Source organism: Syngnathoides biaculeatus, chromosome 3 (assembly GCF_019802595.1).
Source record: "Syngnathoides biaculeatus isolate LvHL_M chromosome 3, ASM1980259v1, whole genome shotgun sequence".
Classification (NCBI taxonomy): Eukaryota; Metazoa; Chordata; class Actinopteri; order Syngnathiformes; family Syngnathidae; genus Syngnathoides; species Syngnathoides biaculeatus.
In genome coordinates this window covers 10,869,076-10,889,280 of record NC_084642.1, presented here as the reverse complement: position 1 = coordinate 10,889,280, position 20,205 = coordinate 10,869,076, and the positions used below count along the sequence as shown (strand labels likewise).

Below are 20,205 nucleotides of genomic sequence, written 5' to 3'. Positions count from 1 at the left end.
GTGTACTGCCCCCTAGTGTGAATGGCGACTGTGAAACTTCTGGAAAATTTTGTATTGCTAAAATTAAAATTGGAGAAGCTATTATCCTATTTGAGGCGACTTCAGTTTTTATTTGCCTTCTGCGGGCCATACAACTAAATATACAGCACATAATCTGCTTTTTTTTTTTTTTTACATTTTCACTGTGTATAATTTCAGAGGTTATACAGTCATTTATTTTTTTTACAAGGGTAAACAATAAGACAAAAGACACACGATGGACTTAATGTACACTTTTATTGGAAGGGATCGTCTCCTCCAGTTATCTAAAAATATTTGCCGCCACTGGAACATAACAAGGCCAAAAACTGAACTGTTTGCCACAACCGGTGATTGAATTAAAAACTTTGTACAGGATCAGTCAGTCTTTCAACATAAAAACGCAAGGACACTCAGGCTTAGGGCGTTTATGTGTGTGTTTGTGCCGTGTGAGTCTGCTGTAGAGGTCAAATTCTGTCAGTCCAAAACTCTCATAAAACAAACGTATTACCTCCTTTGGCCGATTGTTACATTCTTGGTAAGGTTGACGCTGTAACGGTCGCTCTATCGAATCCTCTTCTGTTGGCGAGCGCGGTAGATGTCGTGGACGGGCGGCGCCACCGAACCTTTGTCTTCTTCCTCGTCCGAGTCGGCGTTGGGCCTCTTGAGCGCCTTGGTGGCGGCGTGGTTCTCCACAGCTCCGTTGCCCTCGCCGCCGCCATCGGGCTGTCTGCCAGTGATGAGCTCCACAGCAGCTTCGACAGCTTTTTTTTGGGGGTGGGGTGATAATGAGTATAAAGTAAAGCCCTGCATATTTGTTATTCCACATTTGCGATTTAGTATTACTGCGGTGCCATCTTGTGAAATATTGCACGTAAAAATATATAAATTTTACCATGTAATTGTTTGTAATATAACCACAACTGTTATTTTTAATTCGCTGATGTTTTTTCATCTGCATTTGAAATATCCTGTTTGCTTGGAGGTCCTTGGATGAATAAAACTTAAATGTATATTGTTGCTCATATTTCAATGCAGCTACTGCAAGTAGCTGGTGTAATCTACTTTGGTAGATGCCATTCATTTGGTGTTCAACTAGTGCAAATATGTTTTCCCATGCGGGATGATCATTTCCATGTCAATTCCTGCCTAAATGTTTTTTAGGCTGGTATGCTAATGACTGCGGTGTCGGTGGTATATGTTGAACAATTACCGTAATTTCCGCCCTACAAGCCGCGACTTTTTTCACACATTTTCAACCCTGCGGTTTATGTGGTTAATTTGTGCATTATTTTCTAACGGCCACAAGGGGGCACTCGACCGGAAAAGGCAAGTATGAGACTGGTGGAATATATGTGCCGAGGAAGTGACTTTTACCGGCCCTGTTAGCGCTGCGCTAGCGTGATGCTGCTGTATTTCAGTGATATTTACCGGTAAGTTTTATTATAACTGGCCCTGTTAGAGTTAGCACGGGGCTGGCGTTAGCACTAGCACTTTCTGTGTACCGTCTTTCTTTGTAAATATCTCATGTTTCCATGTGGACACTTGCGGCTTTTACACAGCTGCGGCGTATGTACGTACCAAATGGTATTTCCGTTACAAATGTACTCGGTGAGGCTTGTAACCAAGTGCGCTCTGTAGGCCGGGAATTACGGTAAATGGCTGAATACACTTCGTTTATGTAACATTGGTTACATAACTGCATACTTGCAGAGGAAGATAGTGTTGACACTTAGCAGTCTGTCATCACAGACCACAGTCAATAAATACAATTCAATATATTCCAAGTTTTACATGGTTTGCCTCCATCTGGTGGCATGTATATTGATATATATATACTGTAACCATCTTTTACGGACCATATCAATTATTTGAACTATTTGGTGTGGGGCTCAGGCCCTAACCCTCGCCAATAGCAGGGTTCACTGAAATGTGATTGTAATTGTTTAAAAAATATTTCTCCAAAGGAACATAGCAGTCTTGATGTTTTGGTCTTCCAAATGTATTATGGAAACTCCAATTCCAATGAAGTTGGGACATTGTTCCATTCCATCTTCCAGATTGCAATTAATTGCAAACCTTTTTCAGAAATCTTATATGTAATTGCCCTCTGCACCAAAATGAAAAATGACCACCTGGATTGTTATCCGTTCAAAATTCAGCATCTGTGAGGGTACGGAGGGGATCTTAGGTCTGTAAAAGCACCATTAATGCTTAAAGGTACATACAGGTTTTGGAGTAATGTATGCTGCCATCCAAGCAAAATATTTTTCAGGGACGTCCCTGCTTATTTCAGAAGGACAATGCTATGCCACATTCTGCATGTGCTACAATGGTGTGGCTTCATAGTAAAAGTGCGTGAGTACTAGACAGCCATATCTTTCTTCAACTGAAAATACAAGGAACATTCTGAAGCCCAAAATACAACAGCTGAGGACTCTTGACTTTTGAGCTTGTGAAGTTGTACATTAAGTAAGAGTGGGAAAAATTTCTCCCTTAAAACCTTCAACAATTAGTGTCCTCAGACACTAAATGCTGGAGTGTTGGTAAAAGGAAAAGCGATCGGACAGTGGTAAACGAGCCCGTCTAGCTTTGTTAGAACATATTGCAGGCATCAAATTCAAAATGAGTGAATATTTGCCCCCCCCAAAAAAAAAAAAAAAAAAAAAAAAGTTCATCAGTTTGACCATTAAACATATTTGTAGTGTAATCAATTTACCAAAGAAACTTTGAAAACATTTGGCAAAACATCCCATTTTTATTGGAATTTCGCTACAGGTACAGTCCAAGAGCACAGAGTAAACGCAGGAGCTGCGTCCAAAATTGTGCATTTGGCTATAAAGTCAAAATGCATATTTGGCGAAAACCATAATGTATCCTCCAAACGGTTGCTAACGTTGTAAAATGAACCCCACATATTTGCGGCTTGGCTTTCGCTAATTTGCCCGTTTATTTTAGGGACGCTATGTTCTGGGAAAAAAAAAATGCTGTTTTTGTCCTCAGGCCAAACCCATGTCTAATATACAATCAATGTTGCTTTGGTGCAATCTTGGGGCCATTTTAGAGAAAAAAAGAGGTCCTTCTTTCATGAACCCATTGACTTGTCTGATAGAAAAAACTGTTTTAACACAGTCTTGTACCATCTACAGGAAATTACAAAGCTTTTTGGGTAGCAGAGCTCGGCCCCTATCCCCTCAAAAGAGACACAGAGACAGAAATATGATACACAAACAGGATAACTTACTCTCAGGAAGTGTGCATCTCCTGAAGGTCTCAATGAGTTCATCCACTCGAACAAAAGGACCCTGCAGAGTCGACAATAACACATGGGTTAAAAATACACCCACACAACAGGAAACAGTAGTACATTATGTACGTTCAGCATTACTGACGGTGAAACACGTGGGTGGGGGGAGCAGCTTCATTAAGAGGACGGCCACTGGGGGGACTGGGAACACTCCGCCGGGGACAGGGTGCAGGCCTGGAGCTGCAGACGCAAACAAGAGACGATTGTGAACGCAGGACATCACGACTGTTGTGATGCAACGAGGTCCACGTACTGGCCAGGTGGCGCGGCTGAAAAGGGATCATCTGATTCGTGTCTGGCTTGGGGTACTCTGGTTTTCTGTCCATTTCGTCCTTCAGCAGGGGCACGGAGGGCGCCGCCACAGCCTCAGGAAGCAGAGCTGCTAATTTGGTACGAGACACATCCTACGAGAACAATTCACGAACAGTGTAAGACGCAGGTGGCTAACTCGAGGCCCGTCGCCCATATCTGGTCATTGAGGTCAAATCATGAGGCTTGCGAATAGGTGCCACAAATTTTGTTTCCTGCTCAAATTTAACATCTTTCATCATTTCAGGATGTTTTTTTCTACAAGGAGTTTTGTCATTTCCCACCAAATATCCCAGAATGACCAAAAAAATCGCCTGCGATAGAAAATTGAACCAATAACGTCATTAAAATCCTGTAGGCTGGTTCTGTGATAAGACAGCAGTGATGGTCAAAGCACACACCTTGTAACCCAGAGCCTTGAGTTCACTGGCGGAGCAGGGATACAGGTCCATGAACTTATATCTGTCCACCAGCAAGGCCGTCTCTTTGCCCTCGTACTCCTCCTTGAAGGCGGTGAAGCGGCGCCGCTCCACCTTCAGAATACTGGCCAAGTCGCCGATGTTGCTCTCGAAGGCCAGAAAACGAGACCAGATTTCTCTGAGAGAATCGAGACGTGGTAAAAGCCGATCAAAAATGAGAGCCTGAGAGACTGCATGGACAATGAGTCAATACACTGAGCGCTGGAGGTACCCTGACTTCTCTGGTGAAAGGTTTCCTGAGGTAAGAACCCGTTCAAACAGAACCCTGGTGTTGTTATCCTCTGCAGGTAAAGGAGAAAGATAAAAATCAATTACATGACTACAAGGAGTGTTTCCTCAACAGATTTGACCTTCCTGTGTGGTGCCTCAAAGTATCACCATCAAACAACACTTTCCTCAATTTTCTATATCGTCAAATAGTGCCGTCTGCCGTAATGGACACCACTCCTCAGTTAATTTACAGCAATAAAAATAAAACAAATAAAAAATAAGGTAAAGCCATGACGTGGCTGTAGTAGCATTTCGTACGACTGATACCACCAATTGTCATATTGCTAATGCAATTGCCAACCTTAACAGTCTCCAACCAAATTGTTCTCTTAAAAAAAAAATTTTTTTTGGGGGGGGGAATGAAATTTATAATTTTAATTATACATTTTAAATACCTTAAAAATGTTCTAACACTAAAAATAAAATAAAAAAAACATGTGAATATTTAAAATCAATTAAATAATAATAATAAAATAATACATTTAAAATTCCATTTTAAAACTGCATTGGTGAAAACAAAGGCCTCCCATTAACAGGCACCTGCTACTCAATGTTTTTGAGAGGAAAAAATGAAAACAGAACCCACCATTAAGGTGTGAGAGGTAATCGATGTATGCGAGTATGTACTCTGGAATGTCACCATATTTCTTCAGACCAAGCTCAAAAATTTTAAAGGCCACGGATTTATCCTGTTTGGCAAAAAAAGACAAAAAAAACCCCAAACATCAGGATGAATCTGTAAGTGTACCAACTTCCGGGTCAGGTTACAGGTGTGCATCACCTTGCTGCAGTAGTACTCCATCAGAGCCGCTGTGACGTAGACATGATGGCGTGTGCGCAGATCCTCGCGGGCCTTTTTAAAAATGATGCGCCCCGATTTGATTCCCTCCGCCCTCCTGGCGAACTTCATGTACTGGATGTACACCAACGTGGGGTCGATGTCCTCGATGGCTAGCAGTTTATTGTAGATGCTGTGCACCTTCTCGTGCTTCATACGGCTCTGTAAGGATAGCAAAAAGCAGATATACATGAAGGATCCTCTTTAGTACGTCTCTGTTTTATAGAGCATTAACACTTCATCAGGCGACTCACTTCTTCGTAGTCAGCAAATGAGAAGTAAAGAAGCATGTTCTTCTTCAGCAGCGTCCCAATGGCTCGCTCATAAATGTTAGCGGCCTCATCGCTGAATAGCTTGGAGTTATTCATGTCCTGAGAGGAACAAAAGGCAGCCATTAAAGTTTAGACAAGCCATTATGATTAGTTCAAAAACACTTTTCTAGATAGACCTTCGCAATTTCGTGTGTTCCAAAACAAGAGCTCGACCAAAGTTTCTGCCGTGACTAAGATAAAAAGTAAAACGTGATCATACACATCCATATGTACCAATACAAAGTGTACTGGTCGGTACACAATTCACCGTACATGCATGCATCTTCACACTGTCTTTGGATACTGTAGGTCAGGGGTGCGCAGACTTTTTTACCCCAAGATGTACTTTTCAAGCAGCCAGCCTGATGATGCTGATGCTCCCAAACAGTTTTAAGGTTAATGGTATGTTGCCTCCGATATTTAAAATACAGAATTAGCTTTTGTCCACTGTATTGTCTGTGCTTTCATCCTTAATCAGGCTGTGCCAAGGTGGAATTTGAAAATGACACACCACATCTCTTCCTATACTTTCTTCTTTGGCTTCAGACCAGACCTCTCCCACTCGGAAAAGAGAAAATCTCGTCCAGTTTAACCACTCTTTCTTCGATTATTCACATACTCCGACAGTCATTGCATCTTAAAACAACAGCGTTTCTTTTTTAACGTTCTCCATTAATATCGAAAGTAAACATAAGCAGCATGTCTAGCTCGTCTTTGCTCTACGTTGCCCAGACTGTGTTGCTAACTAAAGCAGCGGTGGTGGACGCTGTCATTATAAAACACATTGATGGGTTGATGAGTGTACGTCTTTAAGAGCGGGGGCGGGTGTAAGGTAAACTACAAAAAAGTGTGTCGGAGCAGCGGTCGTTGTTAGAGAAAGTTCTGTGTGCTGCCTAAAAGAAACCAGCGGCTTCTTCTTTTCATTTTTTACAGTACGAATGTGAATTGTGCCATTGGACGTAACAACAAGTCATCCCTCACTCGTTGAATCACATTGCAAAATGCCACAAACTGAATAGCTGCTGGTTATACTTTCAATTTGCATTCGATTTGTATTTTTTTTTTGCGTGCAACGCAGAATATCTGCGAAGAGACTGCATCAGCGGTGCACAATTGTGCACGCGCGCAATTTAGAGGGAACATTGGCTGACGTCTTTTGTTTTTTTTTTTTTTGGCACGCTCTCCCGCGATCGATCAAGACTGCCTCGAGAGCACCCCTCCAGTAGGTCATGAACCTCTGAGTTTGATAAGTCTCTTCATATCATATGCTAATACATGTGATCAATCTAATAGTAAATATCATACCCCTTTCTCTGCCAACAACTTGCTGGACTGCTCCAGGTACTGAGCTGATTCGTACCACACATCAGGATGGTGTCCTAGGACTAGCAGACACTGCTCATAGGCAAACATCACTGCAATGAGGCAAAGGAGTCATAAAACACAATATCTCCCATAGCTTACATTCCAATTAACGGAGTCACACACAACATGTCACCTCTTTTTGTGATGAGAGTTTGGTCTTCTGTGCGCAGCGGGTTGCTTTTTTCCCACTGGATGTACTTCTTCCACATGTCCACCTGCTGGGCCTCCTGGGGGGAGTTCTGAGGCGGCACCGAGGGTGCGTTCCTGTCCAGCCCTTTCATCACAGTTTCGTACTCCTGCCCACACCAGACAACTGCTGATTCAGCAAGACCATCTTCACATTGAAGGTGCCATATTGTACATTTTGACTTTTTCCAGGTGCTTGGGTCCTTACCTTTGCTACTCTTCTCGCGTTCATGTAGTCTCTGCTTCGATCCTCAATCATTTTTTTGGCCAAGTGTATATTGATTCCCTGATGTGTTAAATAACCGTCAGCATTAATATGGAAAACATATCGAAGCTTTACAAAGATAGAAGACCTCACCTCCTCATATTTGCTATAATCTCTCCAGAGTTGCTCTATGTTGATCATGGGATTCACACAGCCTCGTTGGTAGACCCGCCGCACCGCTGTGATGCGCTGGTTCTCTGCGTATGAGCCCACAGCCTCGCTGGTGGTACATAAAACAACATCAGCATTTGTCATAACTTAAATACTACATAAAAAGATAACTGGAGGCGAAATCACTCACACTCCCTTGAGGAAGTTAATGTAGTCCACCCAAATCTGAAGGACCACAAATCATTAGAGAACAGTAACAAATGTACATTTGAAAATATGTACAGTGCTGTAAAAAAGTATAGGCCTCGTTCTCAAATTCTTATACAGTATTTTACAGTTTCCTCACTTTTTTCAAAGGCAATTTTGAATGTTCCCGGTCGCTGACATTTTGGTGAGTCACATAATCTACCTGCACGGATGTGACGTGGCATGTGTTCAACCTGAGGCTCGATTGCGTTCCTACACAGTCATCTGATGTATAAATAGAAGTATCAGGTGATCGGGAAGACGGAGAAATACGTCCATACAGATTTAGACCTGTGGCTGTCAATCATGTTGAATATTCGGATGGTTCTTCGGACGGGAATGACACGGTGTCTGACTAATCAGAGGCCTACGCTTGGGACATAAGTGCATAAACAAAGGCACCCTGTGCTCGCTCGCGGAGCGCCACCGCCAGAGCTCTGGCAGCCGGCCGCAAGCGAGCTACGAGGGCCAGCCGCGAGCGCTGGCCAGAACTCTGTAGGAACGTAACCGAACCTCAGGTCAAGCACATGCCACGTCACATCTGCACACGTAAGTCATGTGACTTGCCAAAATGTCAGCGACTGGGAACATTCATAATTGCTGATATGAATATCCTCAACACAACCTTAAATGATATCTGATGAAAATATTTATTTTAACGTTACTGTACCAATGATATGACCTATCTGACACATTGTTATTCTCAATGAAAACTTTTCCCCTTTAAAATCATGAAATGTAAAATCTAACTCAAGTGAATACAAAAATGGAGCTTTTAAATTGGGGTTTCAATTATTATGAAAAGCATTTTCAAAATTACCTGGCCCTGTATGAAAAAGTAATCCCCCCCCCAAAAAAAAAACAAAAACAAAAAAAAACTGGTTGGCCCATCATGTAAAGCAGTGGTTCCCAAACTCACTTTTATTTTTTTGCAACACATTTCTTTTTCACAAACTTTTTATTTTTTTGCAACACAGATTATTTTTTTTTTCAGCTCCTTCCCCGAACACACACACAGTTTTCCTATAAATACACGTAGGCTGAGCTTGCACACACACACAAACGCGCACATAGTTTTTCTATAAATACGGGAAGCCTTAGCTTGCAAAAATCACTGCAGCAGTCACTTTTACAGTTGAAAAATCACACTGCCATGTTTATCAAGGCACCAAAAATACACCAAAATCAAAACTGATTTTTGTGCAAAACTTTATATTCTTTAATTCCTGCAGTCATTTCAGTGCCTGGTGTGAACTTTTGTGCTTGGTAGTAAAATTAGCTCCATCTGCTGGGTGTAATTTAATAATCAAAAGTCCTGTCATCCCTCTCATAACTCTGTGACCCTAAAGCAAAGCAAAAATTATTTATACAGCACACTTCATGCACAAGGTGCTTTACATGACTAAGACCAAAGCAACAAAACAGCATGTAAACATTTAAAATGAAAAGGAATAATATAAATACAATTAAAACTGCGTAAAGTGCAAGAAACATTTAAAAGTGGAAGCGCACTAAATAGGATGAGAAAAAAAAACTTCAAACAACTCAAACACTTGGGGCTGAGGTCACATCTGTTGTCAACTTCTTCCTTTTGTCTGCGGCATTATCGCTAAATGCTGCTTCACTACGTTTGGTCTGGTCTGTGTGCTGAACTATTTTACTTGATTCTGTCAATCTCAGAACCTTACTGGGTTTATATTCTCTTATCACTTCTTGCATGTATTCCAGACCTAGACTTAGTGATTTATAGACCAGTAGCAGAACTTTAAAAATATATTCCAAAACTGACTGCTGCAAACAGAGTTCAAGTATTGTTGAAATTCTTACTGATGGTGTTGCTAAATTCTAGGCCCGACTAACTCCTGGTTAAAATTACAAAGACTGTTTGTAGAGGCCATAGTCAACTCTAAGCAGCAAGAGCAGAAATCAAGCGCTTACTATAAGTTGCAAAGAATCTTTCAAATTACTATTTTGGCACACCCTTCCTTGCAGAATTGTTTGAATTCAGCAAACATTGATGGTTTATGACCATGAAATGCCTTTTTAAGGTCACGCCAATGCATTTCAGTTGGAGCCAACTCCAAAACCTCATTTATTTTTTTTAAAGCCATTCAGGAGTTGCCTTGCTGGTTCATTGTGGATCGGTTTCCTGTTGTAAAACCCAAGTGCGCTTCATCTTGAGGTCACAAACTGATGGCTGAACATTCTCGATTAAGACTTTGGTAAAATGCACATTTCATGGTCCCATCAATGACGGCACGTTGTCCAGGTCCTGAAGGAGAAAAGCAGCCATAGGCCATTCTACTATGACCGCCATGTTTGACTGTTGAGATGTTCTTTTTCTGAAATGTTGTGGTAGATTTTTTTTCCCAGACACACAGAGATAAAATCTCAACTTTCATCTCGTGAGTCCATATAATATTCTCTCAAATGTCTTGGGAATGATTTCTTGTAAATGTAAGATGATCCTGAATGTTCTTATTGGTCAGCAGTGATCGTCTTTTTGGTTAGCAGTGGTTTTCCACTCGAAAGTCTGCCATGGATACCATTTTCCCGCCCAGTTCTCTTCCTTACTGTGGGTCATGAAGAGAGACCTCAACTGAGGACGGGAGGCCTGCAATTGTTTCAAAGTGGTCCTGAGTTTCTTTGTGGCCTCCTGGATGAGTCTTGGGGTAATCTTTGTATGATGGATACTGCTGGTAAGGTTCACCACTGTTCCATGTTCTTCCCATGTGAAGATAATGGCTCTGCCTATCGTTCGCTGGAATCCTAAAGCTTTAGAAATTTATTTTTTAATTCTTTCCAGACTGATGTCAAATAGTTTATTTCTGAACTGATCTGGAATTTCTTTAGATCATGTCATTTTGTACCAGCTTTTTTTAAAATTATCTTTTCTCAAACTTGATTTAGTCAGGATAAATTCAGTTTTAAGTAAGTTATTGATTGAACAGGTCTGGAGGTAATCATGTTTGGGTCTTGTCAGTGAACATTAAAATTGTCATTAGTAAAAATGAATTCAAGGCTTAGCAAGAAATTACTTTTTTATATAGGGCCATGTTACCCAGGGTTTCCCCCTTAATATATGGAATTACCATTCAAAAACAGCATTTTAAGATCACTTAGGTTATATTTGTCTGATATTTACATTTGTTTCATGATCTTAAACAAAGTGGGGAAAAATATAAGCATTTGAAAAGAGGGGTGTTTTTTACAGCACTGTATATTTAAATGTACCTGATACGACATAATTTCCATGCCAATTTTATCCAAAGCAAAGTCGTATGCCTGGGCCATCTTCTCCCTGAAGGAAAGCAAAAGGTCTTTAACTCTTTGAGTAGTCATCAGGAAGATTTACATGAGTCACACTTTCTTACTTGTAGCTTGGGAGCTTTCCTTTGGTCTCTCGCACATATGCGAGGTAACATTTCCACAGGTCAATGTGCAACACTTTCATCAGGCATCTCTGAAACAACTGCGCAAGGAGATATTAAGACATGAGGACTATTTAGAAATAGTAGTGGCATCCATGTATTTAAGTTTAAAAAGTAAATTTTGAGAACATAATTGGAATTCTGAGCCATTATAAAAAAATGAGTGGAAGCAATTGTAAAAAAAAAACAAAATCACTGTAAATGTGACTCCACAGTCAAGAAACAATAATAAAATAGGCTAGTATGTGGGGAAATTAAAAATGCCAGCCTGCAAGGCTGTGGTGGTGATTTTTGTTGCCTGAAATCAGCAAAACAAAATAACATTGCTTTCATGTTACCAGAATATGAAATTAAGGCAAAATATATTTCATTGGAAGGAAATCAATAAGCTATGTTAAAAAGTGCTAGATTCCATTCAATATTCATAGGGACACTCACCTTTTCTACTTTGTCATAGTTTTTTGCCTTAACCTGCAAATAAGACAAATATGAATGCAAAATTATTTAAAGAGGAATAAAAAAAATAAATGGATTCCAGGAAACATGCATTCATGCAAATTCACGCACACACACAACTCTGCAGATCAACAAAGTGAAATTCACACAAGAATGACAAACTACTTGCACATTTTTTTTTTTTTTTTTTTATTATTATGTGGGGTAGATTGTGTCTCAAAAACTGAAAAAATACCAGTTATAGTAAGGTGTGAATAAAATTTGAAGGGAAGGAGATACAAAAGAAAACTGCCTGTGTGGTGTATATTCCTTTGCAGACATTCTTGACATTAATTTCCTGAGTGGCCAGTGTGAACATTCTTTGAGAGGCCACGTTTAAAAAAAAAAAACACACACACACATTATTCCAAAACTGTGTGAAGAGTAAATAAGATTACAAAAATGCAAATTTAAATAGACTCCACTCTTTAGGTGTATTTGTTTTTGAATAAGAAAAACAAGTCAGCTAGTGGAATGGAGACTTTTTATTTTTATGGACCAAAACCAAGCGAAAGTTGCATGACATCTACATGTGCACTTGAAATCATAGAATCAAAACCACCTTTTAAATTTTTTGTCAAGTTCCTCTGAAACATTTTCACTCAACATTTTGAGGCAAACCTGAGCAGTTGCGCCTCTTAAAAATATAATTGATTACTGTGAGCCCATTTCTTACAAAGACATTAAGCTCAATAAGGAAATACATCTGAAAGAAATTATAAAAACACACAAATTAGTGCCCCAGTCTCTTAATAATTTGGTGGTGTACCTTAAAACCCAATTATGTTTGACTAAATGGAAGTCAATTTCTAAATTCAGGCTCGAGTCCTACATATAAGCGATTCCAAAAGGTCTACACAGCCCAGTTCAAATGCCACCTTTTTGTGATATAAAAAATAAGACCAAGATCAATTTAAACTCATTAGGCATAGCTCAATTGTACATTTCTTTTTTCAGAGGGGAAGTAAATATAAACAGCTGTCATAATGTGGTTATACAACTATGCACACACCCCCTCTTGTAACTATGATACGACTTATTTCAGAATAATATTCCTAATCGGTCCTGCGGGATGGGAGAGAATGTAACTCTTAATCACGGGAGCAGGAAGAACAAAAATCCCCAGGAGCGAGCAGGACCAAAAAAATAAATAAATGGGGGGGGGGTATTCTGCAAGTTTTGGACTGAGATTGGGATACATCTGTGGGAGGGAGCACGATTTTCTTTAATTAAACACCAGTTCAGGGTGTACCCTGTCTACTGCCTGTTGACAGCTGGGTTAGGCTCCAGCACTCCTGTCACCCTTGTGAGGATAAGCGGCGAAGAAAATGGATGGATGGATGAACACTACTCTTGATTGGGATTCTCTCTGGAGTGGCACGGGGTGTGGGTTAAAATGCACTCTCCATGTTAGTCAAACTCAGGTTATATGACAGTCAGTAAAAGTTCTGCCACTATTTAAAGTGCCCTGGATTAACAACAAACACATTTCAGATGTTTCAGTAGGTGTTCCCTGATGGGGTTTTTTTTGCCTTCTTGCGGAAACCTAAAAGATTTGTGCCAAGAGCGACACTGGACACGTTCTATTTCACTCGAACCTTGACCAAGGCTCTAGTTCCAGCTGTAGAAAACACAGTTCCACTGTGATACATAGTAGGTATGTTGTTTTTTTTGGTGATAAGCAGTTGTTTTCACACCATAGAAATTATAGACCAAAATATTTAACCTTGATTTTAATCAGACAATAACACATTTTCAGACTTGTTTTGACAATTGTGTATCGCGCCAACTGAATCAAGGTTGAAATTTAAGGTTTCACTGACCATCACCAAATGAACACCATACCTACAGTGAAGTATGACGCCTTGAGGCTATTTTTCTTCATCTGGAATTGAAGCTGTCTGATGTAACTGGCCTGGGCCTTTGACAATGTGGAGGAAACTATTAACAGTTAAAAGGAAACACTCTGCATTGGCACAAGATTTTAACGCTTCTGCTAGAACAAAAAAAGAAAAAAAGGAAAGAAAATGGTACAAGAATTTGAAAAAGTTTGGAAAATAGTACATCATCATCTGAAATGTATTTGGGGTTAACCAAAGGCACCTCAATCAGTGGCTGGTGTTCTTCCTCAATTTAACGTGATTTTGAACGTTTTTTTTTCTTAACATAGCCACCCCCATTTATTCGTGTGCACACAAGTGCCTCCAGATTATTTTGGTTATTTTTAGACCCCCACCCTATCTCTTTCTTTCCAATCTTAAGAAAATGGTATTTAAACTGGGGTTTGTAGACTTTTTAGATCACCAGTGTTACCAATAAGGAGTGGGAAAAAACACATTGTGGTTCCATGTACTATCAAGTACAAGAGCTCAATCAAACTGACCGACAGTCGCAGTTGGTGTCGAACTGCATGGCCTCAAACAAAGCGAGGTCCCTGATATTTGACTTTCACATATGAAGTAGTAGAAATATATGAGGAAAAGCTTTCAATATTAAAAAAAAAACACTCCTATCCCCAAAATTACAACTACAAACATTTGTGTCAGCAATGTGGATGTCAGTAGATTGAGCGAGTGGCCATGTGTGGCCAGCCAATGTGCTTCAGCAAAGAGATATGTAGTACATTTTCATGCTTTGAGACCACATATAACTGATGAATGTTCCAAAGTAAATCCAGACTCAGCAATTTATTGATGTGGATCAAGGGGGCTGAAGGGACTCACTGGTGGCACGCAAGCAACCAATGTTTAGAGAAGCTTAGCCCACCTTAAAAGTGAAGGCCTGTGCTGACTTTCACTTCCTTGCAAACCATGAAAAGTGGAATACATCTATATTTGACATTCAGCTCTTCAATACATAAATACACCAGAGGTCAGCAAATGACCAAATACAGGTCTCGTTCAACCTGGTGCAAGAAGGCAATTAACACTGGAGAAAGGTTGACAACCCTTCCAGAGAAAACACTTCATGACCAAGTAACCCAAAATAGCTTTGACGCATCGTAAAGACTGCAAGCTTGCTTTAATGCAATCTTGAGCACCTCAAACCAACCATCATATACTGTACACAGACTTGTCAAACACCGACCGAAACAATGATCAATCACTGATCAAGTACTCCATAGAATCTAAAGCAAAACTGTTGAATGAGGAAATCTTGAAGATTACAGTTATTGTGAACGTATATTCTTTACAGCAGCATTAAAGCAACATGAATTGGATTAACTCCTGCTGCCAAAACTAGTGCCTAATATGACATGACACCTACTATGTTTATTAGCCTACATTCTGCTTATATAAACTGAACAGGTACTTTAATCGAGGGGTGGTGACTCTACAGCCCATGGGCCAAGGAACTTATGAAAAACACAAAAATGTAACCAACAAATATAACATGTTTGTTATAAACTCAGCATGGCCCCACGGTTCCCTGTAGTTGCTTTAAGAGTCAAATCAAATTTGCCCAATAACCACTACTCTGTGAGATATTTCTCTTCCTCTGGGTTCTTTCTGCTACCTGCTTCCTGAGGTCCACTGGATCTTGCTGCAATGATGGCGTAATATTCCATGATAGTGCACACTTTCACATTTGGACGTGTTATCCACTACATTAAACATTGGTGGCCAATTATTAGAGGAAGGAGGCTTAAAAGATAGTGTTAACGCTTAACTGTTTAATCTTTCTAACAAAAAATTAAGGGGATTAAACCACTCTCTTGCTGCTTGCATTATGTAAAAAAATGTATCAAAAACAATCAGACTGGTCCTTTTGCATTCATTCAGTGGGAAGGTGGTGGAAAATGTTACAAAAACACAGTATTTGTTCATCATATTCCAAAAGAAATGACACAGGAGGCAATAAATTGACACAACAAGTGAATAAAAGGCTAATGCACTCCAAATACCATTAAAATTGTTTTAATACTGTTGCAAACCAAACATGCAACAAATGCATTTTACCCCATTTAAAATATGATGAGAAATATACTAATTAAATCCTGGGAATGAATAAGCTTCTCCATTTTTATGTTTAAAGGCACAATCCTTAATAACCACTTAAATATGAACAGATGGCTGTATATTCTTTGCCAGGGACATCCTTGAACCAACAGCTTGCAGCGCGCGGCTCAAATTAAGAATTGTGACTTTAAACCCCGTCGACGGAAACAAGTGTGAAAAACACAGTGTTGATCGCGTAATTAAAAATGGCATGCATACGGATGAAAGAAATAAAAAGTATTGACCTCAGCTTCAATGAATAGCTTCCAGAATCTGCCAGAACTTGGAAACTGTGTGACAAGTCGCTCATATGTCTTCCTTGCTTTATCAATAGGTTGATTCTAAAGAGGGAGAATGTATTTACATCCACAAAATGTGAGCAAAAGATAAGGATTTGACAATTTAACGCCGCCCGCCCGGTCCCACCCCCAGGTCTTAAGCCCGTTATTATTTTAAACCCTCTGCAATAATGCAACTCTTGAGTCACTAAACCTGTGCTTCTCGAATCAGAATGCTCCAAGCGTCAAGGTCATATGGGTTTTCTTCCAATTTCTTCTCTGCCTTCTTCACCTTCTCCGGGACATACTCTGCTGCCGCCGCCGCCTGCAGTGAGAAGACCAAATGCATTAAAAAAAATGTTGTGCTGCAGAATGGACAAAGTCCAAAACTCACACCAGGCTGACGGGGAACCCATCGGAAGGGGGCGTTTTGATTACATTTAAATTTAACTTTGTTCTGAAGCGACAACACCCCTCATTCATTGTTGTTGTTGTCTTTAGAGTTTAGGTTCTGCTTCTTTCCAAGCCGCATACCAATGCATTTGGATTAAACAAGTATTTCCGTGTAATTATTTCACTGAAAAGGAGGGAACAATTCAGCCCATTGACACCATACAGACAACGCAACCACGAGCTAGTCATTACGGCATAAAAACGGGCGTTATACTAACATACAGTTATGCAAACGACATTATTTTGTGATATATATGGGCACATTCTGACATCTACGAAACAATAGCTACACCTTGCAAAACTACAAATCTTACAGCGAAGGAAGAATGGGCCACGCTAGCAGCAGTAGCATTGCAGTCCGGGCCTAAGCGACAAAAGCTAACTTTACCTGGTCGGCTGCTATATCTGTAGACATTGCTGGAGGAGCGGGGGTTAGAAAGGTATTACAGTATAATTAAGTGGCAACGTGGTGGAAAATTTTAAAGCAGCTGTGAAAGACGCATTATCTTCGAGCCGAGCTATCACGTTGCCGTCAAACAACTCGCGGCTCAGAAACTAGCCGATTTTTTTTTTTTCCAAAATGGCGAGCAACTTGCTTTCCGCTCGGGATCTCGCAAAAACAATACAACTTCCTTCCCCAATCCTTCAAAATAAAACAACACATTTATCAAAATTACCATTCCCAATTTACTTTATACCCCCCGCCCAAAAAAAAAACGTATTATTCTACCAATTTTTGATACAGTATTTCACATATCTCCACTCATTCAAACCATTCGTACTCCACCATTCTTATTACAAATTATCATCGTAAGGATCATTTGCAACACCCTCGAAACAATTTTCCACATTCCTGAAATTCTACAATGAGCGCAATGAAATAAAAAAAAAATACACAATACAAATGCAATTGTTAAATTAATATTTTATGTAGTGTAATACCTTGGTCCAACATTATCTATTGACCGAATCATACGATTCTAATATTCTAATTGTCAGCTCATTCTGTTGTGTGTGTGTGTGTGTGTGTGTATATATATATATATATATATATATATGTGTGTGTGTGTGTGTGTGTAATTGTCATTTTTTTTATTGTTTTCCCCTGTTCTAAATGCTTTATTTCTTTCTATTCAAATAATTTTAATCATGTAAAGCACATTGTGTTACCTTGTGTATGAAATGCGCTATTTAAATATGCTTTGCTTAAAAAAGTACGTGTTCTGATAACATGAACACTGTTGCACATTCTATTGCAGCTGAAAACTGAAAAAAAATGTTGATAGTTGTTTTGCAGAATAAAAGCAAATATTTGCAAATGTCTTATTTCGTTTCTCTACAAAGATAATCACTCCGTCATGAAGGGATACAGAAATCTCTTAACTATAATAATTTCCCAGAATAGCTGTTGATTAAATTGATAGTAGATTACTTGATGATTAATAAATTAACTGTTGTGATGGCAATCGTATAATATCATAATGCACAAATTGAAATTTGGTAATGGTTGCACGTGGAATAAAACGCATGTGGTGTGCACAAACATTCCACCGTTCCCAAACTATTTTATCGGAAGGATGGAATTTGCCACCAAGTGTTGCGGAGGTTTTCCACGACGACTGAGCTCCATTTATAGACGTGCAGTTCCCCTCTCTGGCCAGTAGGTTGGGACATTTGACAACGACGGAAGCCGGGCGTGAGCTTGTCTGGGCAACAACCCAAAAACTAGACCAAACTAAAAGATCACGAAGTCATCAACCATCCATTATACTGGTCTGGACCACTACCACGCTGTCATAAATACTAGGATTATACATAATACAAAGAATTTTATTTTAAAATGGCTACATATCCACTAGTTTATACATAAGTCTGTTTTTTTAGGCTGTGTTTTCGAATCGATCGTCCTCGGTATTGGATTGGTTTGGTCTGGCTAATGCCGTCAGCGCACAAACATTCATTCTGGGTCGAAGACAGAGAGGAAAGAGACATGTTGGAGGCTAGCAGGGCTGCGGAGCAGCGCATCTAGACTGGGGGACGGCCACCCTTTCCTAGATGGGCTACCTCCCCCGAAGCGGAGGGAGACACGTTAGAACCGCGCAGCTCTCACCCGAGCACGGCTTGATCTTTCTGGATGTTCGTATGCGGGATTCAGCCGACGTTTGAAATGCGGGAGATGGTGGCGTTGCCGAGGGGGAGCGCTCCCTTTCTGTCGTCTAGGACAAGATGGCAGCAGTGCAGGCGAACTGGGCATGCTATGGATTCATAAGTCCGTAACATGTTCAGAGAAGCCCTGGATTGTATTTATAGTGACTCTATGTGAAGGTAAGCGGGGAGGCGCACCTCGCGTGTGACTATAATTGTCTCTCTATGCGTTTTAAAACCAGTTTGGTCGTGACGTAACGCTGCCGTAACTTACCAACAAACTTGGCCATCACACGATCTCGACTTTGTGGTATCAAAACAATCCCGGTTAGATAGACTGTTCACAACTTATAGGAAAATTCCATGTACGCCTACGTGACTGTGACGTAGGTTGTAATTATTAACGCGAGTGTGTTGGGCACTCTTGGTGTTTTTATGTCTGTGTTGTCATGAGGACCCGTCAATTTTACACACCGTGATGACATCGCTTCAATAGCAATTTCTCCTACGTGGATTGAACGGACCGGGCCGTTGGTCGAATTGTGAGTCCCGCTTTTGTGAACGATGTGAATCCATTTACTTGAGGTTAACAACATCTCAAGATATCAGTCAGGCGAGAACTCGCACAAACACGGAAGACCTTTGAGCTCAGCGAACCGTCGAGAGTGCATAAATACTCTTATTTCACCGGATTCTATACTAAATCTTGAGTTCAAATAACAGACTATCGACACTGTTTGTGATTTGCGAAGGTTTAGATTTAGATTTTCCGAATTGAATCATGACTGGTTCTGTCACGGGCACCAGTTGTTTCTCATCGGCCACAATGTTAGGTACCGCTAAATGCAATACTAAAATAGTATTACCGTACATTTTCATCGTGAGCCATTCCCAGTTATGGTCATTATGAGGGAAAATCATACATTTACAGTCCTTTTTTCTCTGTTATATTTGATGCCCTACACAGTTCCCCCGTTATATTTTTACATCTACACAGTCCCCCCTGCAATAGATTTTTTACACAGTTTTTAACACTGATTGAAGTTAAATAAAATCCTGAAAAATAGTGACAGACAATTAACTGTAACAGAGTTAAAAGTAAATATAACAATATATGTTGAGTTTATGTTTATAATCACACAATTTATAAATTGTGTTCTTCAATGTATGTTAAGATTTAATTGTAATGAAAGTAAACGAGATGGGAATTTTCTTCCAGATTTTCTTCCACATTGAAAAGAACAGATCTATTTAGCTTTTGCAAGACTCCACCCCCCCAAAGGAAAAAAAAAAACATGCGAAAAGACAATATTTGATGCCCTGCATTATTCTGAGAGCTTTTTCTAGTATGTTTCACTAAGCGCAGGGCTGCCAGGTACCCCACACCCCCACCCAAAAGCCGCTGCCCTCCAGAGATAGGTGTATGGAGTGCATTAAAAGAAAGGGGTTTAGTGTGTATGTAATACATTAAAATTCTTGGGGGGCAGGCAGGACGTCTAGAGGGCTTTTCGGCTGTAGCCTACAACGTTGCTGAGGTGCCTTAACTTCCAAATTCAATTTTCTCTAAGACCATGCTTCTATCTCAAAACACTCACGTAATCTTACCCCATTGAAATTAATTGAAATGCAACTAGTCTGTTCCACCCCCCTCCAAAAAAAAAAAAAAACAGCCCAATTTTTTAAAAACATGTTTTTGTTAG

At 40.1% G+C, this 20,205-nt stretch overlaps 2 protein-coding genes across 3 annotated transcripts in view; one reads left to right on the top strand and one right to left on the bottom strand.

Annotated features, from left to right (window-relative positions):
• Positions 1–258: 258 nt before the first annotated feature.
• cstf3 (cleavage stimulation factor, 3' pre-RNA, subunit 3) lies at positions 259–18,614 on the bottom strand. Of its 2 annotated transcripts, none has more exons than XM_061814232.1 (20): positions 18,471–18,614; positions 16,122–16,232; positions 15,875–15,970; positions 11,575–11,607; positions 11,080–11,177; positions 10,940–11,006; positions 7,650–7,684; positions 7,442–7,568; positions 7,292–7,369; positions 7,031–7,193; positions 6,838–6,947; positions 5,476–5,592; positions 5,165–5,383; positions 4,970–5,072; positions 4,325–4,394; positions 4,036–4,231; positions 3,579–3,729; positions 3,411–3,505; positions 3,263–3,323; positions 259–782 (listed from the first exon to the last, which is right to left on the bottom strand). In XM_061814232.1, the coding sequence occupies exons 1-20, from the start codon at positions 18,612–18,614 to the stop codon at positions 583–585; spliced, it is 2,274 nt and encodes a 757-aa protein (XP_061670216.1). In that variant the 3' UTR covers positions 259–582. The 2 variants fall into 2 exon arrangements, with proteins under 2 accessions (XP_061670216.1, XP_061670217.1); XM_061814233.1 differs by lacking the exon at positions 18,471–18,614 and adding an exon at positions 16,749–17,230 and having other exon boundaries at positions 262–782.
• The window catches only part of hipk3b (homeodomain interacting protein kinase 3b), a 40,741-nt gene continuing 39,091 nt past the window's right edge, over positions 18,556–20,205 (top strand). Inside the window, exon 1 of the mRNA XM_061814231.1 lies at positions 18,556–18,685. Within this exon, the coding sequence (XP_061670215.1) occupies positions 18,613–18,685 (73 nt within the window). The 5' untranslated portion in view covers positions 18,556–18,612. The remainder of the gene's footprint in view (positions 18,686–20,205) is intronic.